Here is a 26,254-nt window from a genome sequence, read left to right on the forward strand (position 1 = left end):
TGGAGAGGCCCTGTACTTCCCCCGTCCATGGACTGCTTTCCCTTGAATAAAGGGCATCACACTAAATTGTTTTAGTTTTGTCATTTGACTCTAGGATGAATGCTCTGTAATTTTTTAGGACAGAGGAAAGGAAAGAAGGAACGATCTGGGAGTGGTGGTACCTTACGAAAGAAGAAAATCCTGGCTACAGATTATTCTGAGTAATGGTATTTCTGACTTTGCCAAGATGATATCCAGAGGGAACCACCACTCTGCTTATGTGTAATGTGAGTCTTAAACAGTGGCCATTTGGGGGCTACCTTTCAGAGCAGCAAGTGTGGGCTTTCTGTTTTGAACATGACGTCACGCTAATAGGGCCTCCATCAGCAGGAAATACCAATGACCCCTGTCCACATGAACTCCGTGATTCCAGAATCTGACTTCAGCCAGATGTACTTTTATTTATTTATTTTTAAATTTATTTAATTAATTTATTTTTGGCTGCGTTGGGTCTTTGCTGCTGCACGTGGGCTTTCTCTAGTTGTGGTGAGTGGGGGCTACTCTTTGTTGCGGGCTCTAGGCACGAGGGCTTCCATAGTTGTGACATATGGGCTCAGTAGTTGTGGCTCACAGGCTCTAGAGCGCAGGCTCAGTAGTTGTGGTGCACGGGCTTAGTTGCTCCGCGGCATGTGGGATCTTCCTGGACCAGGGCTTGAACCCATGTCCCCTGCATTGGCAGGTGGATTCTTAACTACTGCGCCACCAGGGAAGCCCAGCCAGATGTACTTTTAAACGGAACCAGTTTGGCTATATTTTCTCTCAAAACCAGGGGAACTTTGGGCCTTACTCTCCTCACTACATTCTCAGGGATCTGGTCTCCTGGCAGGTACTTGGGGTTTTTAGGGTCCTGGTTGATGATTGCTATCAAATCTCTCCTACCCACCAGCTCCTCCTTAACCCAGAGTTTCACTTTACTATCAAATTTATTTTTTTTGGATATTCGGGGCAATGATTCCTGCAATGGGGAATTCCTTGCAAAGGAGAAGAAAAGTGGGTGGCTGATTCTTACAATGTTAAAGATTGTCCCAGAAAAAAAATAAATAAAATGGTCATCCCAGAGTTGGCACAGCCAGCTCAGAATTGCCAGATAATTTCCCATCAGATCTGGCCTTCCACAGGAAACAGCTGCATTAAGGGAACATCCTAGCTCCTGCCCAGCTGTTCCGGAGCGTGGGGCAGAGCAGAACTGAAAGCATGTAGCTAAGTACTCATTGTGTAAGCCTTTTAGCCCAGCAAAGGTATCAAAACCAGAGTTGTTCATCCCTTCTGAGCAGGATAGAAAATGGGGATTAGAAGGGCTGCTAGAAATAATCTAATCCAGACATGTCATTTTAGATTTTTTTTTCAATCCATTCAATTTACAAATGAGGAATTTGAGGCTCCAAAAGGGGAAGTGTCTGGTTCAAGATCACACGTTTGCATTATTGGCAGAGGGGAAATGAGAACTCAAGTCTTCTGACTTCTAATTCAGTGTTCATTCCTCAACACTGAGCTTTGGAAGCACTGGGTGAAACAAAATTAAACATCATTCTTTATCCCCAGACATCTGAGCCTTTAATATGCTAATAAAGTCTTCAGACTTCCCCAAACTTTTTTGACTGGATTACTGTTTTAATACAGTGTCTATTTACATTCTCCAAAAGAGGATTAGAGGATTCCTCGTAACAATTTAGGAAATGCTGCCTATGCCATGCCATTATTGCTAAGTGCTACACCAAATAATTATTCACACATAATCCCTACGATCAACATTATGCAGCACTGATGCTGAAACACAGGATAATCAACCCGTGGCAAACATCACCCGTCACTCTAAAGCTCAGCCATGAGCTGTGCATCTCAAAATGCATAAGTGTGTGTGTTGGGGGAGGGGGAATGTGGGCAAGACCAGGGCTAATGGTCAGCTCTTCGCCGAGGTGCAGTCCTTCCAGCATATGGGATTTAGGGCTGGTCAGCCTCCATTCAACATGCATTGGTTGTGCTTCTGAGACGTGTCCTAGATCCTTGCCCTCAAGGAGATCACAGTCTAGTAGGGGAGCCAGCACATAAAGGAGAACTGTGATGATGTAATGACAGGGACATGTACAAGACAAAGTTAAAGGTACTGAGGAGAGAGAGTGAAAAGTTAGGCCTGGAGAAGGGGTTCGGGGGCAGTGGCTAGAAAACTTCCCAGAGGGGTCTTTCCACCGGGTGTTAAAGGCCAAGTAGAATTCACTAGATGGCTGAATGGGGTGAGGCAAAGACTATGTACAAAGGCAGAGAGGGGAGAAACAACATGGGTTTGGGGGCAGCTAGGTAGCTGAGTATTGCTGGTGAAAGGGGGGACGTCACAGGGATATCTGGCAGGGAGCTGAGTATGAAGAGACTTCTGCACTGTGCTGAGGTGTTTGGACTTCACCTGTGCATAACTGAAGGCGTTAGCCCAGTCTCTCTCCATAAATACCGAGCATTCTGTGACTATGCGGAGAGTCAGCTACCTCCTCAGGTCAGACTAAGATTCCAAACTGCCTTGTGAACAGATGGCGTTGTGAGTGTGGAGCTTCAAAGAGAGACGCTGGCAGTTTTAAAATGGAAGCTACCCGCAACTTGGAGAAGCTACACTGTTCGAGAATTGTTGAAGAATTTAGAGTCAAATCTATCCTTATAGCTCTTTTTGTGGTTAAGATAACTTAGACTCTGAGAAGTGAGGTGATACAGCCAAAGGTATCCGCAGTAGAACCAGGATGAGGATCTGTGTGTCCTGCACCCAAGACCAGGGCTTTTTTTTTTTAACTTGCAGTTAAGTTATCCAAACCAAGAGGAGTTTATCATCAAGCTTGTTCCCATTCATTTAGTCAACATCATTTATTCACTCTCTTCTGTAAATTTGGTTTTAGAGACGGAGGACTCATGGATGACAAAAACCTGGTACCTGTGCTGGAGGAGCCCAAGTCAAAGGTGAGGATATTAGGCCATGGGAGGCCCTGGTGGCTCTGGGGACTGACAGCAAGCTGAGTGAAACAGGATGGTCCTTACGTAGCTAGCTTCAGATGATCATTGTGTGAATATAGGCTCCAGGTTGCCTCTATAGAGAGAAACCAGAAATCTAGATTTTTGAGTAAAATGTTGTGATTTTTAAAACACGGTAAGGGCCAAACAAGATAGATCTGCAAGTGAGTTTGATCTATGGCTGCCATTTTATGATTCCTGTTCTAGGCAATTGTTTCATATATATATGCACACACATATATACACGCACACACATATATATACACACACACACATATATAAAGGATCTTCCAGTGGGCTTGTTAAAAATACAGAATTCTTAGCTATATTCCAATATTTGGAATCAATAGGCCTGGGTTGGGACCCTTTAATCTCCACTCAGCAGAAACACTTCTGATGCAGGTGGTCCACAGACCACACTTTGGGAAACCCTGATCTAGCTGTTGTGTTTCCAACTTAGAAGCTTTCATCTCATCCTCTTAATCTTGGGTCCCAGAGGATTCATGCCGCTGATTTGACTGTACTGCGGTTCAGTTAGGAAACGCTGTTGTGGAGGCCAAGCCTTATACATTCAGTTCATGTCAGTGATGACAAGCATCCCATGCAAGCTCAAAGAAGGAACAGCAAAGACAAACACAGGGAAAGGGCAGAGGTGTATAGATAGTTTGTAGGAGGATGGAGACAGAGAGAAAGCCAGGGTGGGAGGGGAGGGGTCGAAGTTAACCGCTTCATCACAACAATTCACTGAGGGTGTGGGCTTCAGAAGAGTCACCCACTGTTACACACTGACTCTAATCTCTGTCCCTAGCTCTCCAATTGCTTATCTGGCTAGATACTTGATCTGCTAAGAGATGGCCCAGGAGCCTCTCAGAGGAGAAATGATTCTCCGGGTTGCAGCAACACCCTCCCTCCCAGTAGACTATCTGATTTAAACTTTCACCTAAGAGTAACTGTTTGGGGCCATTTTAATTTAATTTTTTAATTTATTTATTTATTTTGGCTGCACCGCGTGTCATGCAGGATCTTAGTTCCCCAACCAGGGATCGAACCCATGCCCCCTGCAGTGGAAGTGTGGAGTTTTAACCACTGGACCACCAGGGAAGTCCCTGGGGCCATTTCTGGATTCTCAGCAGGGGACAGGCTTCTTCACAGAGCATAAGTTTCAAGGGGAAGAGTATAGGTCATTGGAAAAGCAAAACTACAGGGACAGCCTTGACCTGGCCCCTGCTTACCATGCCAGCCCCATCTCCACACCTACACTAGTCTAGCAATCCCCACATTTGTGGATCTCACACTTAATGCTGTTTCTCATCTCCATGCTTTTGCTTGTGTTGCCCCCTCCCAATGCCTGGGATGCAGTCTGTCCCTTTTTAACCCTCCTTCACCAGTTCAGTGCTTACTGTTTCATCATCTAAGACCCTCCTGACTACCAGGCTGGTCAAGTTCCGCTATCTGTGCTCCTGTGATACCCTTTCCATACAGTTATCACTCCTTTACTACATTTGATTATATAATCCATTTGGAGATCCATCTTTGTCTTTGGACTGGGAGCTCTTGAGTGCAGGGCTACTTCTTATTCATTTCAGTATTTCTAGAGTTTATTCCAGTGCCTGGCAACAAGCAGGGGCTCAACAAACATTTACTGAATAAATGAGGTTTAACCACTCGGGAACTATGCAATATTAGCAAATCACTTAACCTTCTGGAATCTAAGATTTTATCTGTACAGTAAGGTAATGATACCTCCCCCCCAAAGCTGTTAAGAGAATTAAGTGAGATAATGTACATAAAAGCATTTAGCATAGCACCTGGCTAAGAGGACGTGACCAATAATATTTTTTAAGCTAAAAGAAGATTGAAGAAGTCATCTGTTCCAGCTTCTTGCTTTCATTAAGTCAGTCTCCTCATGCTGCAGGATCTAAATACCATTTTAGTTTAAAGGAAGAAGAAGGTAACCACGTGCCTCCTTCTGGGGATACACACTAGATTGGGTTTCAGAGAACAACACTCGGAAGGGCAAGTTTTCCAGAGTGCACTCTGCCTGGGTCACACCTAAGTAGATGAGCAGGGTTTGCATATGAAACCAAGTCAAATACTCCTTTTACCCAGACTCTCATGAAACAATAAACACTCCAGACTTCCACTACTCTTTAAATCAGGAAGGAAAAATGAAGCAGAATCAATGATCCCAGGCTGACTATGTTCCAAAGATAGGATGTTACTTCTAAACTCTAACCCATCAGTCCTTCTTACTTCCCACACTTAAGATAATATCCATTTGCCTTTGAAATTGGGAGTGGAGGAAGAGTGAGTAGACATAGTGGAGAGGAAGATAAATTGGCTGGATAAACTGGCTGTTGTTTCATTGTAGTGACTGAAGTAAAATAAAATCAACATATCTTGTTTGTATCATTTTTACACTTAAATTTGCCCTTGAAATAAGGGTGGAAGCTATAGAAGGTCTTAACATATGGACGTATGAGCCTCCCCAAGTCTCATTTAAGACTAGAAGTTTGCCTTTTTTAAGGCAAACAGAAGGAAGCTGCCCAAATCCAGAGTGCAGAGGACTTATCCTCAGGGTGCAAGTCTTTGGACAGCTTGATTCAATCTAGTTCAACGCATATTTACTGCCTACTTTGGGCCAGGCACTGTGCTAAGAGCTGGGGAGACAGATACCAATAAGATGTGGCACCTGCCCTAAAGGAGCTCCCAGGCTGGGGCCCCATTCCTAAATGATGTACAGGTCTATCAGTGGATGTGCCGAGAGGGAAGGACATATGCCATCTCCCCTCCTGTGCCTACACTCATTCCCATTCAGCTCCAATGCAGTCTCAGAATTGTTCTCAACATAGCACATCTGACTGACCACCTGGCCAGGAGTTGACTCTATCCCTACAGCTGGTAAAGTATGTGCTTTGGAAACAGGCAACTCTAAATTCAAACCCCAGCTCCAGCACATACTAATTGTGTGGTCTTTGGAAAATTCCTTACCATTCCTTGAGCTTCAATTTTCTCATCTGTAGAATGGGAAAGGCTTCACAACAACACTGTGAGGTTGGCATTATTACTGTCCCCATTTTAAAGATGAGAAAACTGAGGCACAGATAGGGTACAAAACTTGCAGAAGAGCAAAAATAGAAAGAAGGAGAGCCAGAATTCAAAGCCAGAGATCTATTTCAGATCCTGTTCTGGTAGCTGCTGGGCTACTCTCCTCTTAGGCTGGTCAAATACTCTCTAGGTGCCAAGAAGCACAGAACTGCCAGACTCGGATGAAGTATTCAGTAGAGGATTTATTAAGGGCAATATTCCATTGGCTGAGACATTAGCTCTGGTTGGAGACAGTTTCTTTTGTCTTCAAGTAAAAAAGGCTATGGTGGAGAGGCCTGCTGGATTTGCGAATATAAAGGCTCACGTCATATTTAAACTATGTGGCAGAGTCCGACTCTTGAAAACAACTCACCTGATAACAGAAATATGAGAGTCAGAGATCACTTGACACAGTAGTTCAAGCCCATCTGACTAAAAAATGTGCCTCTGGGGAACATTGTTAAAGTCACCACCCATTTCTAAGAGGATTCCACGGTGATCAAGGCACAAGTTTAAATGTAAAAAAGAAAATAAGGCAAAACTTAACTCAGGACTGAGCCATATTAAGTGGGCTGATATTTGTAGAACTCTAGAACAGTGCCTGGCACCTAGTAAACATGAAGTGTTTTGTAAATAAATGAAATACAAACATGTGGGTGTGGAGGAAGACCTAGTCAAAAGCACCCATGCTTGGGTGGCAATTGATCTTTTTTTTCACACCCTTCCCCCACTGACCTTAGAAAAAATCTTTTCACTTCTGAACCTCAGTTTTCTTGCTTGTTAAATGAAATTATAACAATTACAAATTCAACGGACTTGTAAGAACCAAATGAGACCAGTGAGATATAAGGATGAAAATATGTCATTTGTAAATCATAAAGCACCATACAAATGTCATTATTATTACTATTATTGAAGGACTAGAATGAGGTTCTGAGAGAGTCACATTTCTGGTGCTGGTGCCCAGGATTTTCTGCCCTTCTCCCCAGCCCCCTCCCTGGCACAGCCCAACCCCTAGCTGAGGGCCCAGCCAAGTAGGGAGTAGGGGAGAGCTGTGTCCCTGGCACCCAGGGCTGTAACACAGCGTGCCCTCTCGCCTTCTCTTGCAGAGCCAAGGACGTACAGAGTTATTGGGAGTAGCTGCATCTTGGGCGCCAGGTCAGCAACATTCAGCGTTAGATAGACTTTTGTGGACTGCCCTGAGAACCCAGTGACCCAGGGTAACCTCATTCCTGGGGGCCCTGGCATTGTGAGTTTTAAATGACTGGCTTTGTAATTACACTTCACAATCCATAACCTATTCCAGAAGAGGGGACTGCTTATGCAGAACCAAATCGAACTGCTTGAACTATGGTGTGTCCATCAGAAAAAAGTACAAAACCATGGCATTACCATAAACTGTGAGAATTACTGCACAGAAAATTCCCTTTTCTTTCTCTCTCGCTCTCTTTTTTTTTTTTTTTTTTCCATTTTCTTTTACTGTTCGGGAGAGAACCATAGTTACCTATTGATTTGTCTCTAAGGTTAAATCAAGGGGAAAAAAGAAAGTGACTCCTCAGGAATATGTGAAAGACAACAACTCCATGGATGCCATGTGTAGGATTTAGCTACCACGAAGGGCAAAAAGCAATATAAAGCCACCAAGGAAAGATGCAACTGCAAGGTAATAAGGAGGAAGTCTGATATGGCCCATGAATTTAAGAGGGAAGCAGAAACCCCTAGGCTGATGGCAACTCTTTGTAAATACAGCTTTTAAGCTACTTTCCAGTATGCCATCAATAGCAGAGGTCAATGATTTCTGTCTAGAAATATTTAGACAGGTTTCTTTACCTGAAATAATGTGAGAAGGTAATTAACATCAGATGTTATTTCATTTACACTCCCTAAAACTCCAGCAGGTAAGTATTAATAACCCACTTTTAATAGGTTAGAGAACTGATTCCTAGGGATGGTGTGTAGTTTGCCCAAGGTCATACAACTGTAAAATGGTAGAGCTCTGGCTAAAGAATTGTCTGCCTTTAGTCAGTGGTCTTTCAATCACGCCATGTTGTCTCCACCGTGTACCCCAATGATAGAGATGCACTACCGAACTTGCAAACGGTAGACAGGAAGAGGATCAGTCTGGAAAGTAAAATTTGGTTCTCATACATATAGTAGGGAGTTCAGTCCACCTTGGTATAATGCCTTTAGCTATCTGACAACTGATGGGTATTTTATCTGGGAGATGCTGTTCTATCTGGTTCACTTATTCATAGAAGAATCATTTGTTTATTCAACATACATTTATTGTACCAAGCATTTTTCTAGGCAGTAGGGATAGAAAGATAAGAAATAGTGCTATGCTCCATAACTTACATGTATGTTATATATATTCTTTTCTGTGTATCAATAATTATGGAAAAAATGAACCCACTTGCCCTGTGGAACTTCCTTTCCAGTGAGGCTGTAGAGGGCCAATCGTTAAGTGCACTATAAGTGCTGTACTACAGGCATGGGGCGCTTTGAGAGGTCAGTGCTTTCGTCAGTGTCAGCAATTATTCCTAAGGCAAATTCACACACATGCAAATAAGGCATCTTGGGGAATTCATTTTAACCATGTTTGGAATACTTTCAGACTTCAAAATTGTTTTGGCAACAGGTTTAGACAATAAAGACCCCTAGGGAATTCCCTGGAGGTCCAATGGTTAGGACTCCTCACTTTCACTGCTGAGGGTACGGGTTCAATCCTAGTCTGGGAACTAAGATCCTGCAAGCCTCAAGGCGTGGCCAAAAAAAAAAAAAAAAAAAAAAAGACCCCCATACCTGTGCTGTCCTGGCACAAAAAACCAAACGAGTGGTGTAGGCTAAGTTTGGCTCAAATCCTAAGATGATTCTGATCTTCCCAAAGACATAGTGTATCCCAGCTAAGTCCCCAGATGTGTTCCAAGTGTCACAGAAGATTTTGTGTAGCTAAGGATCACAAATGAGCTTTCTTATTGTCGGAATGTTTGAGGCTGAGAATGAACACTTTGCATGGGACCTCTCTTCCCCAGCCCAATACTTTTATATATGTGAACATGATTTAAATAATTGGGTATAGCCTAAAACAAACGCCAGGAATTAATAGATATAAGCACTAGAAGAATCATACACTTGTTCATTCATTAATGTATTCATTCATTCAATATTTAGCATCCAACAGGGCCTGTGCTTCAGTGGGGAGTATGAGATGAACACACCTCTCAGCTCCCAAGAGCACGCACTCTAGAGGGGCAGGCGAAGCGTGAACACAGACACTTTGTGCAGAGCGAGCCAAGAGCCCACAGTGGCTGTTGGAACAGGTGGGCTTTTTTTTTCTGAGAGTAGAGCAGGACGTTATGTTAGAATTTGGTTTTGGAGAAGGAGGAGGAAGGTACTAAAAGCAGAGAGCAGAGGGACTTCCCTGGTGGCGCAGTGGTTGAGAATCCGCCTGCCAAGGCAGGGGACATGGGTTAGAGCCCTGGTCCGGGAAGATCCCACATGCTGCAGAGCAACTAAGCCCGTGCGCCACAACTACTGAAGTCCGCGCGCCTAGAGCCTGTGCTCCGCAACAAGAGAAGCCACCGCAATGAGAAGCACATGCACCGCAACGAAGAGTGGCCCCTGCTCACCACAACTAGAGAAAGCCCACGCGCAGCAACGAAGACCCAATGCAGCCAAAAAAATAAATACATAAAAAAAATAAATTTATTTAAAAAAAAAAGAGAGAGCAAGAGTAAGTGCAAAGCCATGTAGCTGTGAAAGAAACTGATGGGTTCAGGGATGGCGACAAGTCACGTGTGGTAGGAAAAGCAGAGCACAGGCACAGGAGCCGAGGCTGCAGAGGACAGCAGGGACAGATCATGAGGGCTCTTACACTGAGGAGCTCAGAATGTGATGGGTAGACAAAGAGGCACAAACTGTAAGAAACGTTTAAGCCCAGGAGTGCCACAGTCATATTTGCATTTTAATAGATCACTGAAGAAGCAATGAGAACGATTACAAAGGGCGAGAACAAAGGTAGGGGACCACTTAGAAGGCTACAGCAGTGACTTGACACAAGTAATATGAAAGCATTTTCATTCTCAGAAATTTAAATGATACAGAAGCTCTTCCAGGAACAACACATTATCCTACTAATGGATACTTAGGCTGTTTCTAATTTTCTTATTATAAACTATGAACATGCTTGTACAGACAGTTGTTCAATAAATTGCTTATGAAAAACACTGTGTCTTTAAAAAGCTAGATAACCATCATCTTGTCATGGCTAAATTGATTCTTCCAGGAGTTAAGGGATGTATAAAATGGTAAGGTAACTCTTTAAGATTACTTCAGGACTGAGACCAGGATTATGGAGAACAATACTCAGTCCATCAGAATCCAGTTTGATGTAGGGAAGAACTCTCACAGCTCTGGTTCTGGTCTGAGTGTTTGTGTCTTCCTCAAATTCATATGTTTAAATCCTGACCCCCAGTGTGATGATATTAGGAGGCTGGGCCTTTGGGAGGTGATTAGGTCTTGAGGATGGAGCCCTCATGAATGGGATTAGTGTCCTTATAAAAGGGACTGCAGAGCTCTCTTGCCCTTTCCACCATGTGAGGGCACAGCAAGAAAGAAGCTGGCGTCTATGAACCAGGAAGAGAGCTCTCACCAGACACTGAATCTTGGACTTCCAGCCTCTAGAACTGTGAGAAATAAATGTTTGTTGTTTAAGCCACCCAGTCTATGGTATTTTTGTTATAGCAGTCCAGACAGACTAAGACAGCTCTCATGGACGTGCTTGGGAAGCAAAGGTGAACAGGATGAAAATGTGATTTATTTTTCCTCTGAGGCCTGGACCTAAAGAAGAAGCTGGTGACAAAGGGGAGAAATTGGGCTGAATGGAAGAGCCTTTTCAGAGCTCACACATGAAGCGGATGGACCAGGCAGCACCCAGGAGGTAGTGTCCCACTGGGTCCTGGAAGGTCATTTGGACATTTGAGGCTTAAAACAAGTACTCTCCACTTTTCCCTCTCTGTGGCAACTCTCTTCCTAGTGGCTTCTTGTTAACACTCGAAACAACTGAAACCCTTCCAAGGTCTGGGTCAGGTTTGTTTGAGGTCACATCTTCCTCAGTTTCTGTACCTGACAGATTGGTGTTAATTCTTTGCTGAAAGCCCTGCAAGAATCAAGATTTCCCAGTATCTTCCCTGTAGACTCATCTCAGGGTCTCCCATACTTTCATAGTCAGGGAGACACCCTATGTCTCCCACCTAAAGCCAAGCTCAGGGTTCTTTGTTCAGATTTTAGGAACAAGGATGAGGACAGGAGGTCAGTTGTGATATTAGAGTTACGGCATCACAGGAGGCTGGAACTCAAGGTGGGCAGAGAAGCTTTTGAGCACTGCTCTAGGCTAAACTGTCTGAAGCTCTGAGTATGTGCAGATTTAATAATGGTTAGTTCTTTAAATAGTCATATAGTAAAATATTCTTTCACTCGAGAGAACAAAGGATTCCTAAGAAGTGTCTTAAAACTGTAGTGGTGGATCCATTTTTTTTTTTTTTTTTCCGAATGGATTCTATTTGGTTAATAAATAATGCTTTTCCCATCGGTCTATCGAAGTCCAGACCAGCTGTGCAGATAGGACGCCCAGCCGGAGGAACGGGAAGCATTTTCCCCCTCACCTTGGGCGGCGACGGCCAGCCTGGCCTTCTCCTCGGGGCTGAGCTGCAGCATCGTGTCCACGACGGGCAGCAGCCGCTCCCGCTCGCTTCCCGGCTTCAGGAGGATGAACTGCAGCAGCACGTTCGTCAGGTATTCCAGGTTGGCGGCCGACTGCTCTCGCGCCTGGTTCCTCTCCAGCCGCCTTATTTCACTCTTCAGAAGCTTAATCTGCTCCATGAGGATGGCGTTGGTGGCTTCTGTTTCCCGAAGCAGCCCGTTTAAGTGGTCGGCACTTTTTGTGGTGGAACTGAGCTTTTGAACCAATTCTTCTTTGGTGAATTCAGCGTGCCAGGAAGGAGGCTCGAGTCTGGCTTCGGGAGAACGGAGCAGCTGCTCTAAGGACTGCGCCTGGATGCCGGCGGAAGATATGGACTCGGTGTCCGTGGTCTCCATCCCCTCCCCCTCCTCCCGGGTCGTGGCTGGCACATCCAGAAGCGGGAGGTCTGTGCTTCTCCTTTCTCGAAGGCTCCTCAAAGGTTGCTGGGAAGAAGCTGGGCTTCTTGTGGACGGCTCGCTCCGGAGCTGGAAGAGCTGGGCCTCCAGCCTGGTCAGCTGCTGCTGCAGCGTCTCCACCGTCCGCCGGTGCTCCTCCTGCAGCTGCAGCACCTGGTCTCGGAAGCTGCCACGCAGGGCCTCGTGCTGGGCCGAGCGCTGACTCACGGTCTGCGCGTGCTCAGACTTCATCGCGGAGTTCTCCGGCTGCACGGCGCACAGCTTCTCTCGGAGCCCGGTCTCCTTGGACACGGTCTCCTGCAGCATCCTGCTGAATTTGAATTCTCTTTTCTGCCCTTTTTTTTTTTTTAAAGATTTTTTTTTGTTGTGGACCATCTTCAAAGTCTTTATTGAATTTGTCACAATATTGCTCCTGTTCTATGCCTTGGTTCCTTGGCCCTGAGGCTCCCAGCTCCCCAACCAGGGATCCAACCCTCACCCCCCCAACACTGGGAGGTGAAGTCCCAACCACTGGACTGCCAGGGAAGTCCCTTTCCTCCCTTCTTAAGCTACACACAAGTGATGTGAAAGCACGACACAGGCATAGATTGGGGAGATGTGGCTGGAACCTCTTTGACCTGGGACCAAGCAACACTTAAGTATGAAATCTTCCTTGTCATGGATACTTGAAACAAATGCCTTCCTTCTTGGCCCTCATTGCTAAAGAATTATGGCTATAAGGACTATAATTACCATCTGGCCCAGATCTCCTGCCAGATCTTCCTTACAGCCAGTCTGTGCCAACTATAACAACCTTTCTAGGAAGGAGATTCCACAGACGCTGAGGAAAACTGTTTCAAATGACTAACAGCCCATACTTAAAGAAAATTTCATTTCCTCCAATTTGCAGAAGGGAAAAATCACAGGAAAGGACATGGCATGGTCAAAGTAGATTCAGCCAAAGAGGTTTTTACCTACCTGCAGCTCTGTTATTAAGTTTGGATCATGGACGGGTCCCTCTAAGGCCCGCCCTTGTCGTATCCCATTTTCTCTCTACTGAGGGAGAAGAGCAGAGCCCAGTCCTCTTGACTGTGTTTCAGGTGTGTGTTCTCATGTCTCCAAATAGATTGGGAGATTTGGGATAGCAGAGACCACACTGTTTCAGCTCAGCCACTAACTTGTTGGGTAATTCTTTTTTTTTTTTTTCTTTTTTAATTTGGGTAATTCTTTAAGATTAAGGCTGCTAGAACATAGGATAGAGAAATGCTGTAGCCACAGGATTTCGGCCAAATCTCTTATAACAGCCTTTCAAATTAGGTGGAGAAATATAAGCTGGGTGAGAATGGAGGCACTCCACCACACCAAACGGTTCTGATTGATTGGATACATGTGAATCCAGAGGGAAGACTCTACCAGGCTCTGTCCTGGTCAAAATTTTGCCCATGACTTGAATGAGTACAGGTGACAACCTGATGAATCTGCAAAGGACATGAAGCCAAACTGGTGGCCTATGGGTCGAACCTGGTCACAAACACTTTTTGTTTTGATTCCTACATATTAAACAATTTTTTGAAATAGTGGTGAACATGTAAAACTTGAGGGACTTTCACATGAAATCTCATATTTCTGGCTTCTCTTAGAAAATCGGAAGATTTTGCTTCACGGGGCCTTTCTGGCAATAGTCTGTTGGAATGAACTAGTGCTCCTCTCCTTAGATGGGGCAAACACTCTCCACTTACTACAGTCTCCACCTGGCCTACTGCATTCATTTATCTGACCCTGTTCAGCATGTGTCTGTGACTCTTGTTAACTAAAAAGACCAAAAAAAAAAAAAAAAAAAATCTGTTACTCTCTACCCTGCAGAGAGTCATCACAGAATTTGCCCTCAATAGCAAGATACATACAATTCCAAGTGTGATATTTTCTTTGCCTTTTGTTCAACTAGCAAAGCCTATATCATGTTTGGCTCTTCGGATCTTGATTAAAAGCTGAGCATGAAATAACATGGTGCAGTGAGAAAGGATCATAGAAGCCTGAAGAGCTCAGGCTTAGGGAGGGCTGGAGACAGATTAGAGAACTAGCTGATCTTGGCCTCTGGAAGCCTGACCAGGCACTCCAAATAATTAGCAGCGTGGCCTGCCAACACTACTGATTTCACAAAGGGTAACTTAAATTGCCAAGAACGACAAGGAAATTGTTGCCACAAGCTCTCCAGGATTGAAAGCACGTTGAACCAGACATCTTGCATGGCTGAGGACACTCTCCCTCTGCTCTGCTTCTTTGAGATGAATTGATACTATTGGGCTGTGGTCTGTGTGAAATGCCTTCAACCTGTTCTGTTCTGAGAACAGATGAGAACTTGGTTTAAGATCTGATCAGTTAAATTCTAAAACATTTGGAATGGTTCAGAAGAGCTAAAATAGGTTTTGTTGCAGGTGAAAGTGTCATGAACAACTATAATTGCCATAAAAAGTACAGCTTATGACAAAGCCAGAGTTGTTTTGAAAGATGGAAAGAAGGAGCAGAATGTCCCTTGATGCTGTTGAGCAACTTTTCACAAGGTTGTATGGGTGCCCAATACCACTTGAAAATCTATGGCGATGGTAGGAGGAAAAGAAAGGAACAATTAGGAGAGAATTCTCATGCATTTTTTCTGGCCAAATGAGAGTCAGAAAATAGAGAAATGCAAACAGGTGGTAAAGATCCATCACTTACCTGTCTCACAGTCATCTGGGGAAGAAGACTTCCTTGCTGGAAGTTTCTTTTTGTATCTTATGGCTTGCAAGACCTGGCAGTGGAGCCAGGTGTCATTTTTCTACTTAAAATCCAGCAATGAATGGGAACAGAAGCCTTCCTAAGAACCTAATTCAGGGCAAGGGTGTACTTAGGTCCAAGTAGAAGCTAGGTCTAGAAAGAATGTTATTATATATTAAACAATCTAAATCTCATCATGTAATTAATTCTTTTGCTTGGAATCGTTCAATGGCTCCCCTTGTGTTTTAGAAAAAGTCCAAATTTCTCCTTGGCCTGGCATCTGATCCTTCACTACCTTCCTAGACTCATCTTCTGATATATTCCTTTTGATACCTGGCCATCCTGGCCCTTAAGTTCCTCTTATATCTCTTCCCTCTCATCTTTGAACATGTTCGTCCCTCTACCTGGAATATTGCTTCACTCTGTCTTCAATTCATCCTTCCAGTTATAAGCTTACATATCACTTTTCTCAAGAAGGCCTTCTCTGGGACTTCCCTGGTGGCACAGGGGTTAAGAATCCAACTGCCAATGCAGGGGACACGGGTTCGAGCCCTGGTCTGGGAAGATCCCACAGGCCGCGGAGCAACTAATCCCATGTGCCACAACTACTGAAGCCCGCGCACCTAGAGCCCATGCTCTGCAACAAGAGAAGCCACCGCAATGAGAAGCCCGCGCACTGCAACAAAGAGTAGCCCCCGATCACCGCAGCTAGAGGAAGCCTGTGCGCAGCAACGAAGACCCAACACAGCCAAACATAAATAAATAAATATATATATTAAAAAAAAAAAGAAGAAGCCCTTGTCTGATTGCTACATTAGGTTAAAAAAAAAAAACCAAAAAAACCACCCACCCACCAATCTATTTCTACTCAGGCTCCATACTATTGATAAATCTATCTTTTTTTGTTGTTGTTGTTAAGTAAGTGAGTTTTTTTTTTTAAATTTATTTTTTGGCTGCTCTGGGTCTTCATTGCTGCACACAGGCTTTCTCTAGTTGCGGTGAGCGGGGGCTACTCTTCGTTGTGGTGCGCGGGCTTCTCATTGCAGTGGCTTCTTTTGTTGCGGAGCACGGGCTCTAGGCGCACGGACTTCAATAGTTGTGGCATGCGAGCTAAGTAGTTGTGGCTCGCAGGCTCTAGAGCGCAGGCTTAGTAGTTGTGGCGCATGGGCTTAGTTGCTCCGCGGCATGTGGGATCTTCCCGGACCAGGGCTTGAACCCGTGTCCCCTGCATTGGCAGGTGGATTCTTAACCACTGTGCCACCAGGGAAGTGCCGATACATCTATCTTGACACTTCTCACTTATTTTAAATTTCTTGTTTAAGATCTGCCTTCCCAGCTCTATACATAGACTTTGGGGGCAGAAACTATGTCTTATTTATGGTTGTTACCTTTGCAGTTAGCAGAGTACCTGGCATATAATTCATGTGCAACGAATATTTGTTCAATTAATGACTATAATGAAGGCTTTCAGAGAAGAAATAAGAAACAATATTCATTGGCTTTGAAAATCTGAGACCATTTAATCTCCTTTTCTCTAGGCAGACCTCATTTCAGGTCAAGAAGATGAGGAAAAGGAGAAACCATCACTATTTTTTTTTTGAATTTTATTTTATTTTTTTATACAGCACGTTCTTATTAGTTATCTATTTTATACATATTAGTGTATATAAGTCAATCCCAATCTCCCATTTCATCCCACCACCACCCCACACCCTCACTTTCCCCCCTTGGCATCCATACGTTTGTTCTCTACATCTGTGTCTCTATTTCTGTCTTGCAAACCAGTTCATCTGTACCATTTTTCTAGATTCCACATATATTCGTTAATATACGATAAGTGCTCAGGATCTAGCAATTTGCCCTCGAGGTGCTCACAGTCTGGGAGGGGGGTGGGAATGGAGGAGTTCTTATATGAAACAGATTATGTCTGTTCTTGCTTATCAAAGATTTACATTAAAGACTTCATGTAAATGCAAACATAGCCCCACAGAGACCTTAAGTGTAGAATCCATGATAGTTATTCAGACCAAAAGACTAAAAAAAAGACTGGGAAAAAAAAAAAAAAAAGACAAAAAAAGAGGGCCCAAGGCAAAACCATCAAATACACAATCCGCTATCCACTTAACTAAACTAGGCCCAATTCCCTGTTGCCCCAGGCCTGTCATCAGTGGGCTGATATCTCTAGCTCCCTTCCTGTTGCAAGCTTTCTACCACTTCACCTTCCTGAGTCTCCTTTCACAGATGGGAAAGAGATTGAATTAAGTCCATTAGTACAAGGGTAGACCAGTAAGAGCGTCCTTAGGAGCTCCCTTTTCCCAGGCGGGAGCGCGTCTCTCCAGGGCAGTGCTGGGCCACCCAATGAGCAGACTAGGTAGCTGCTTGGCACACCGTAAAGCCCCACCCTTCCAAGTATTTCCAGAGTTTGATGGGGGAAATCCAAACTTTGTTGGGCTCTTTTTCATTTGTTTCACAGGTTGGTATTATTTTTATTTGGAATTATATATGAGAAACACCATCTTTTCAATGCTTAGGGCCTTGAAGTTGCAACTCCTTCCCTGCCAGGGGCTTTATGGCCACATCTGAGACCTTGATCCTAAAATCACCACCCAGGGGAACTATTCTCATGCTAAGAATTCTAAGCCATGCAGAATCAGAGGAGGTTGTGGAGAGAAATGATGCTAAAACTTGCAAAGTAAGGTAAATTTAATCTGGATGGCTTTCCTCATAAGATTCGACTTGCTTTCTAAGGGTATCCCAACCTATAAACTTTGTGGATACTCTTCCTGGGAGATGTTCTATGTAAAAGGAGTTCTGTGGTCAAATAATTTTGGGAAATATTGCACCTTCTGTCTCTCTTAGAAAGATATATGATGTACATTAGCATATTAAATCCTCCAAGAAGCCCTGCAATAAAGGAACCGGTGTAAAAAAAAAAAAAAAAAAAATCAGTGTTTTTCAAATGTATCTAATCACAGCAAGAAAAAATTTAAATCAAGTAACACCTATTAATATCCTGCAATATTGTGTGGAGCACATATTGAAAAATGCTACCCTAGTATTTACTTTTTGGTTGTTGTTGTTTTGGTGATGGGATGCGGTGTTTTCAAAAGGGACGTTGGCACATATCCTGTCAAGTAAATCAATGTTCTCTTGTCAACTGACTTACTTGATGGGAACAGTAAATTCGCATGCTGACCCCCAGAATTCACACCCATGTGGGTTCATGATAAAGCATTAGCTGGCTTTTCTTTCTCTCCTTTCCCAGGGTATTCACCAGTTGATGATGGAAAGGTCATGTGGCTCCCATTGACTTTGCATTTTTATGGGCTTCTGTCAGCAAAACACTACCTGCACTAGCCAAATGAGTCTAAAAACAGACAGGCTGAGCACATCACATTGAAGGAACCCGTGTTCTCATTTTATAACAGTTTGAAGAGCTAATGTCACTGTCTACTGTTTATTTAAGCAAAATACTTTCAGGTTCAATAGGGATTCAGGGGAGAGGTGCTGGGGGAGGCAAAGAAAGGGAGGAAAAAAATCATTTTATCAAACTCTGAGCACAGCTCCAGTCTCTCTTCGTCAAGGTTCCTTCCTCCTCTCAAACAAAAGCCCTGAGAGTGTCTGCTTCTTTAACTCCCACAAGGAGCCTTGAGCTTGGCAGGGGAGTGTTTTCAGTGAAACACTGGCTAGCTTACAGCCCTTCAGCTGAATCACCCCACTGGATGGGGAAATGGCTAAGGATTTCAGTCTAAGCTGGAGGCGGGGAGGTTGGGGCTCCTGGTTCATTGAAATTTTGTTTCACCACAGTAGTAGTAACATCTGCTGTGAATGTGAACATTCTGTCTTCTCAGAATTTCTGTTTTTCTCTTTTCCTTCCTTCATTTTTTTTCTTTTTTAAATTTTATTTATTTATTTATTTTTGGCTGTGTTGGGTCTTCGTTTCTGTGCGAGGGCTTTCTCTAGTTGTGGCAAGTGGGGGCCACTCTTCATCGCGGTGCGCGGGCCTCTCACTATCGCGGCCTCTCTTGTTGCGGAGCACAGGCTCCAGACGCGCAGGCTCAGCAATTGTGGCTCACGGGCCTAGTTGCTCCATGGCATGTGGGATCTTCCCAAACCAGGGCTCAAACCCGTGTCCCCTGCATTGGCAGGCAGATTCTCAACCACTGCGCCACCAGGGAAGCCCACCTTCCTTCATTTTTTAAAAAATAGAAATTGCAGGTGAACAGCCTTATTCTCACAGCAGCTCTCGTGGGATTAAGTACTGCTCCCCACTCCCCTCCTGTCTCCAGTTTCTCTGCGGCCTGTCCACCTCTTCATTCCAGCTGCCACAGCTGCAGGCTCATAGAGAAAGCAGGTCTCCTGTGCTTCAGGGAAATAAATTACTCTTCCCTCCTCTGCCCATCAGGGTGAGAAAGAGAAAATGTGGCCAGCATTGGTTCAGTGCTAACTAGATGCCAGGCACTGTGCTAAGCACTTCCTATATATTTTCTTATTTCATCCTATTTCCATTTTACAGATGAGAAAACTCAGGTTCACCAGGGTAAGTAACTTGCCCAAGATCACATGTCCTAAGTGACAGAGCCAAGATTTGAAGACTGATGCCAAATTTTGTGTCCTTAACCACTATCATAAATTCATTCATTCATTCAACACATGTACCAGGCGATGTTTGAGTACTGGGGAGACAGAGGTGGGGGAAAAAAGAATTGACTCTTTCCTTGTACAGCTTACATTCTAGTGAGCAGACAAAAAATGCACAACAAAGCATATAATGTCAGGTGCTTTTAAGAAAACTAAAGCAGGGCAAAAGGGTGGAGAAATGGGGAGGGCTGCTACTCTGTACAGAGTGAGTGGTCAGGGAAGGCCTCTGTGAGGGGGTGACACTGAAGCAGGGATCACTCCGTGCGCCTGCGTTTTCACCCAGACACCCACAAGCTGGTGATTCCAGGCAATGTTCTTAGGACTCTTCATTTATGTACCCTGACAGGTCTCTTTTGTTACCTCTGGAAAACTCCATTTCATCTGGGAGGCAAAGCTGGTATTCTCCCATAGAAGTATGTCAGATGTCTTCAGAGCTGTCCAGGGGAAAGTTGCCCTCACCAAACACAACCATTCATTTTACTTGGTAAACCCTATTCTTCTAGTAACCATGGCTAACAGTTGCTAAGCACGTAGCATGTCATGTGTCAGACTTTACATGTGTCATTTCATTTAATGCTGATAACCACTCAAAAGGGAGATTGTCTTACCTTCAGCTGTCATAACAAAATACCATAGACTGGATGGCTTAAACAACAGACATTGATTTTCTCAGTTCTGAAAGCTAGAAGTCCAAGATCAAACTCACCAGTTTCTGGTGAGAACTGTCTTCTAGGCTTGCAGACGGCCTCTTTCTCCCTGTGTCCTCACATGGCAGGGGGCCAGGTGAGACAGAGAGGGAGAGCACTCTGGTGTCTCTTCTTACAAGGGTACTAATCTCATCATGGGGGCCCCAAGCTCATGACCTCATCAAAACCTAATTATCTCCTAAGGTCCCATCTCTGAATATCATCACGTTGATTGGAGATTAGATGAATTTTCGGGAGACACAATTCAATCCATAGCAGAAATATTATTAGTCCCATTTTCAGGCAAGGAAACAAGTACAAAGAGTTTAGGTAACTTGCCTAAGGTCACATGCATGCAATCAGTATCCGTGTGCACGGACACATAAGCCCATGTTCTTGACCACTATGCTATGCAGCTTCTTTCCATGTGGAAGGATGCATTGATCCATCATCCAGCTGGAATACTGGGGAATGCACCTTAAATTCTTCAAAGAGATGAACATATCCTTCTTTGAAGGCATTTAAAAAAAGTGCCTTTCTTTATTTCCCTTGTTCAAATTGTATGCCCTCTTTTCTCCTTAGACATTGAATGAAAGTCAGACTCAGACCCTACTGTACAACAACAAAAAGTTTTTACTTAAAAAAATAAAATAAAACATCTATCAATCAACTCTCCTGGCTCTGATTCCATGACAGTCATGTAAACTTCTGGTAATAATTTAGCTTATCCTGTTGAGTTTCTTTCATGGAAAGTGCTGACACCAAACTTGAGTACTCTGTACTGTGTTTTTCATTATTAAGTAACACTTATCTTTGCAGTTGCTACACATCAGTCTGTTGTGCGTTTGGTTAGCGTGGGCTAGTCCCCAAGTCTCATCACCACTGGGAGCAATGACAAAATAGTTTCTGGGTCTCTAAAGCTGAGGCCTTTTCCAGACTCTATGTTGTCCCTTATCCTTGGGTTGGCATGTTCATCCTTCACACCTGCCATTTCTCCAGTGAAGGTGTACACTCACAAGGCTTCTTTTCCTTGATTGGAGCCTGGATGATCTTGGTCGAGGGTGCCTTACTTTTTTTTTTTTTTATAAATTCTTTCAGGATTTGTTTATTTCATCAGTAGTGGAATTAGTTCATTCTTTTTTTTTTTTTTTTTTAATTTTGGCTGCATTGGGTCTTCGTTGCTGCACGTGGGCTTTCTCTAGTTGCGGCGAGCGGGGGCTACTCTTCGTTGCGGTGCACAGGCTTCTCATTGCGGTAGCTTCTCTTGTTGCAGAGCACTGGCTCAAGGCACATGGGCTTCAGTAGCTGTGGTACACGGGCCTCAGTAGTTGCAGCACACAGGCTCAGTAGTTGAGGCACGCGGGCTCTAGGGCACAGGCTTAGTAGCTGTGGTGCACGGGCTTAGTTGCTCCGCGGCATGTGGGTTCTTCCCGGACCAGGGATTGAACCCGTGTCCCCTTCGTTGGCAGGTGGATTCCTAACCACTGTGCCACCAGGGAAGTCCAAGTGTGGCTTACTTCTATAGCTGGCTGAACTCATTGGTTATTTAGAGCTCTTTATCTCAGTCAGTATTGGACTATAAAAGGATAACTTTAAATCCTATAGCTATTACAACAAACTTCATGCTATTTTTTTCTTGGATAGAGGAGTTTGGAATTTATTCCATAAATAATGAAAAGTCTTTGGAAGGTTCTGAGTTTCAAAGGGCCATGATCAGAGTTGTGATCTGTGAAAAGTGTAGAAAAGACCAGAATTGGAAAGGCCTGTAAGAATATTACTGCACTGTTGCAAATCCAATCTATTTACAGCACCGTAGCCACTCCTACCTCCATACAGTTTAGATGGACTTACTTTTTTCTATCCTGACTGCCATCACCCTAGTCTTATCACTAGCATCACTTCTCACTTCATTTCCTGTAATAGCCTCCTGACTACTTTCCCTACTTCCTCTTTTTCTCCCACTAAAATTAATTCTTTATGTGGCAGCTAGAGAGTTTGTTTTTTAAACCATACCTTTATTTTGATTTAATTCACCTACCATGAATTCACCCGTTTAAAGCATACAGCTAGGGACTTCCCTGGTCGTCCAGTGGCTAAGACTCCCAATGCAGGGGGCCCGGGTTCAATCCCTGGTCAGGGAACTAGATCCCACATGCTGCAACTAAGAGTCCGCATGCTGCAACTAAAGATTCCGCATGCCACAACTAAGACCCAGTGCAGCCAAATAAATATTAAAAAAAAATAAAGTGTACAGTTAAATGGGTATTAGTATATTCACAAGATTGTGCAACCATCACCACTAATCTAATTTTAAAACATTTTTATTACCCCTCAAAAACCTCATACCCATTAGCAGTCACTCCCCATTCCTCCTTCCTCCCAGGCCTGGCAACCACTAATCTACCTTCTGCCTCTATAGATTTGCCTATTCTGGACATTTCATATAAATGGAAGCACACACTACGTGGCTTTTGCTTTCTTGCTTCTCTCACTTAACATAATGCTTTTGAAGTCAGTCTTTGTTGTAGCATATATTAGCACTCCATTCCTTTCATGGCCAACTAATATTCCATTGTGTGGATATAACCACATTTTACATTTCCACTAGCAGTGTATGAGGGTTCCAATTTCTCCACATCCCTCACCAACATTGGTTTGGTTGTTCTCTACTTTTATATATATATATATATATATATTATATATATATGTATATATTTACATATATAAAAGGTATATATTTATGTATGTAAAAGGTATATATATATATATATATATATATATACACACACACATATAAAATATATATATATATATATTTTTTTTGCCACACCACATGGCTTACAGGATCTTAATTCCCTGACCAGGGATTGAACCCACACCCTCGGCAGCGAAAGCTCGGAGTCCTAACCATGGGACTGCCAGGGAATTCCCTTCTCTACCTTTGTGATTGTAGCCATCCTAGTGGGTGTGAAGCACTGTCTCATTGAGGTTTTGATCTCTGTTTCTTTGGTTAGTAACGATGTTGAGAACTTCTTAATGTAGTTATTGACCTTTGCTATATCTTCTTTGGAGAAACATTTATTCAGTTCCGTTGTCCATTTTAAAATTTGGTTATTTATCTTTTTATTAATGAGTTGTAAGAGCTCTTTACATATTCTGGATATAAGTCCCTTATCAGATATATGGTTTGCAAATATTTTTCTCCCATTTTATGGATTGCCTTTTTACTTCTTGATGGTATGGTTTACAGAACAAATGTTTTTAATTTTCATGAAACCCAATCTACTTTTTCTTCTGTCACTTATGCTTTGATGTTGTATCCAAAAGGCTTTGCCTGACCCCAGGTTGTGGACATTTACACCTATGTTTTTCTTTTAAGGGTTTTATTGTTTCAGCTCTTACATTTATGTCTTTCATATATTTGGAGTTAACTTTTGCATATGGTGTGAGGTAGGGGTCCAATTTCATTCTTCTGTATGTGAATAGCCAGTGTCCCAGCACCATCTGCTGAAAAGAATAGAGAGATCTTTTAAAAACATAGGTCAGATCACAGTCCTCCTTTATTACAATTTTCAATGACTTTCCATTGCACTTACAATAAAATCCAAATTTCTCTGCCTATCTCTTCACTTTCATTTCACACCACTCTCTTATTCACCATGCTCCAGGTCCCAGGTCTCTCATCTCCCAAAATATGTAAAGCTTGCTAGTCCCTTAGCTTCCTCACGTTTCTTTATTCTCTCACTTTAAATGCCATCTCCTGATAGATGACTTTCCTCAACTGTTCTTTCTAAAGTAAGTTCTCTATTCCATCTCTCTTATTTTCTATATCATCTCCTTTTATTTTCCTCATGGCCTTAATTACCTGTATATCTGTATCTACTTTACTACTTTATTTACTTTCTTTGAGTAATACTTCTTTGCCTCTGCCATAGTGTTTCGCATATGGTGTACATTCAATTCATAAGTCATGTTGTTAGAAACTATTATTTACAATTAGAAGGGACTTTAGAAATCACCTAAACACTCATTTTACAAATGCAAAAATCTAGGTCTAAGGAGGGTGAACGAGTTGTCTGAGGTCAGAAGGAATACTTTGATACTTTGATAATGAGAGCTCTAATTTCCAGGACAGTTTCTTTTTCATTTATAACACTGATTTGCCTTATGCCAATATCATGCTTTTTTTTTTTTTTTTTCAAAATAACTAAAATGAAGAAATGGTTTTGTAATTCCTTATAGAAATGATATTATTTTTCTAAGCTTTCTTCCTAAAATGACTGAAATGGGCCCTCAAATGGAAGGCCTGGCCCGGGTTAGGAAGGCCGGAAGTCACCCTCCAGTAGGGCACTAACTCCTTTGTTTCTCCCTCCTTGGTTGTCCCACCGCCTCCTCCCTCTGCTGCCCACCGCCTCCCTTTCTTCGGAGTCCGCCGCCGCCCGAGCACAGCCATCGCCGAGGCTCCGCCCCCTTCAGGGCCCCGTGCCCTGCTCCAAGATGGCGCCAGGGGCTTCTGCTCTGGGGGAAGTGAGCTCACGCTACTCCGGAAGGGAAGTGGGGGGAGAGAGCAGGCGGGCGGGTGACCAGCCGGGGGGCTGTGGGTGGGGTGGCGGCCGCAGCGGTGGCTTTCACATTTGGGCTGGAGAGAGTGCAAGGGACTCGTCCTGCCCCTGGGAACCCAGTCGAGGGCCCAGGGCCGGGGGCGTTGGAGGAAGTCGCCCCGAGCGGCTCGCCTGTACCTGGAGGCGAGGCGACCCTGGGAGCCGGCGTCCCGCCTTCGGCGGCCTCCTTCTCCGACCCTCCTCCCGGGCTGGCCGCGGGCGGCTCCAGCTCTTTCTCGAGGGCTGCGGCGGGAACCGGCGAGCGGGCTGGACCGGACCCTCCCGCTGAGGACCGGCCGGAGGAGCAGAGGGAGCGCGGCGGGTCAGTCCGTCAGCCCAGAGGTCAGGCCGCGGGTTCCCGTCCGTGGTCCGTCCTTCGCCCAGCACTCCTGGCTAGAGTCCGCGACCTCCCCACGCTGCTCCTGCTTCTCCTTTGAGCATGCCACCAAATCCTCTGGCAGGGTGATTTTTTTTCTCCTTGCTTTTGCCCAGAAGGAGATATATATTGAAAGGACATCTGTCCTCATCGCTACCCCTCTCCTCTTAAAAGTTTTCCTTCAGGGGGAAATGCTTGTATTCCTCCCCTGGACCATTTGATGATTACTACTCCAGCCCCCGTCTGGTTTAGCAACTGGGATCACCTTCAGATCAGATCTTAAATCTTATCACTTACAAAATTACAGAGTTGTCCTCTCCCGCCCAAGAAGGGCAAATGGACTTTGGAGTTAAGATGCAGGGGGGTGAACCAGTGTCAACAATGAAAGTCTCCGAGAGCGAAGGAAGGCTGGAGGGCCTGGCCACCGCGGTGACCCCGAACAAGAACAGCAGCAACAGCAGCTGTGGGGGTGGAAGCAGCAGCAGCGGCAGCAGCCGAGGCGGCAGTGCCAAAGGCTGGCAGTACAGGTACGGCCCTTTCTCCACGGTGATAGCCTGAGGTCGGGGTGTGCTGGAGTCTGCATTCCTGCAGTTGCTGAAGGATGACGTTTATTCACTAACTTCAGAAGTAACTAATACATTTCATTTGGACCTGGGGTCTCATCTTTTTTTTTTTTATTAAATTTTATTTATTTATTTATTTATGTCTGCGTCGGGTCTTTGTTGCTGCGTGCGGGCTTTCTGTAGTTGCGGCGAGCAGGGGCTACCCTTTGTGGTGCGTGGGCTTCTCATTGCGGTGGCTTCTCTTGTTGCGGAGCACGGGCTCCAACACACGGGCTTAGTAGCTGTGGCACGCGGGCTCAGTAGTTGTGGCTCCTGGGCTCTAGAGCGCAGGCCCAGTAGTTGGGGCACACGGGCTTAGTTGCTCCGCGGCATGTGGGATTTTCC

At 44.3% G+C, this 26,254-nt stretch overlaps 2 protein-coding genes across 7 annotated transcripts in view; both read left to right on the top strand.

Annotated features, from left to right (window-relative positions):
- Positions 1-23,112, top strand: part of LMLN (leishmanolysin like peptidase) — a 135,052-nt gene extending 111,940 nt beyond the window's left edge. For 3 of the 5 annotated variants that reach the window (XM_082458604.1, XM_082458600.1, XM_082458599.1), the window contains 2 exons: positions 2,916-2,976; positions 16,542-23,112. In XM_082458604.1, coding sequence (XP_082314730.1) covers positions 2,916-2,976; positions 16,542-16,830 — 350 coding nt within the window. In that variant the 3' untranslated portion in view covers positions 16,831-23,112. Of the gene's footprint in view, positions 1-2,915; positions 2,977-7,223; positions 9,377-16,541 lie in introns of those variants that run through there. The other 2 variants (XM_082458603.1, XM_082458601.1) reach the window with 2 other exon arrangements.
- A 1,775-nt stretch (positions 23,113-24,887) lies between these two features.
- The window catches only part of OSBPL11 (oxysterol binding protein like 11), a 100,880-nt gene continuing 99,513 nt past the window's right edge, over positions 24,888-26,254 (top strand). Inside the window, exon 1 of one of the 2 annotated variants that reach the window (XM_082458606.1) lies at positions 24,888-25,834. In XM_082458606.1, the coding sequence (XP_082314732.1) occupies positions 25,644-25,834 (191 nt within the window). In that variant the 5' untranslated portion in view covers positions 24,888-25,643. The remainder of the gene's footprint in view (positions 25,835-26,254) is intronic. The other variant, XM_082458605.1, reaches the window with a different exon arrangement.

This window comes from Balaenoptera physalus, assembly GCF_965194825.1.
Source record: "Balaenoptera physalus genome assembly, chromosome: 4".
In the NCBI taxonomy this organism is placed as follows: Eukaryota; Metazoa; Chordata; class Mammalia; order Artiodactyla; family Balaenopteridae; genus Balaenoptera; species Balaenoptera physalus.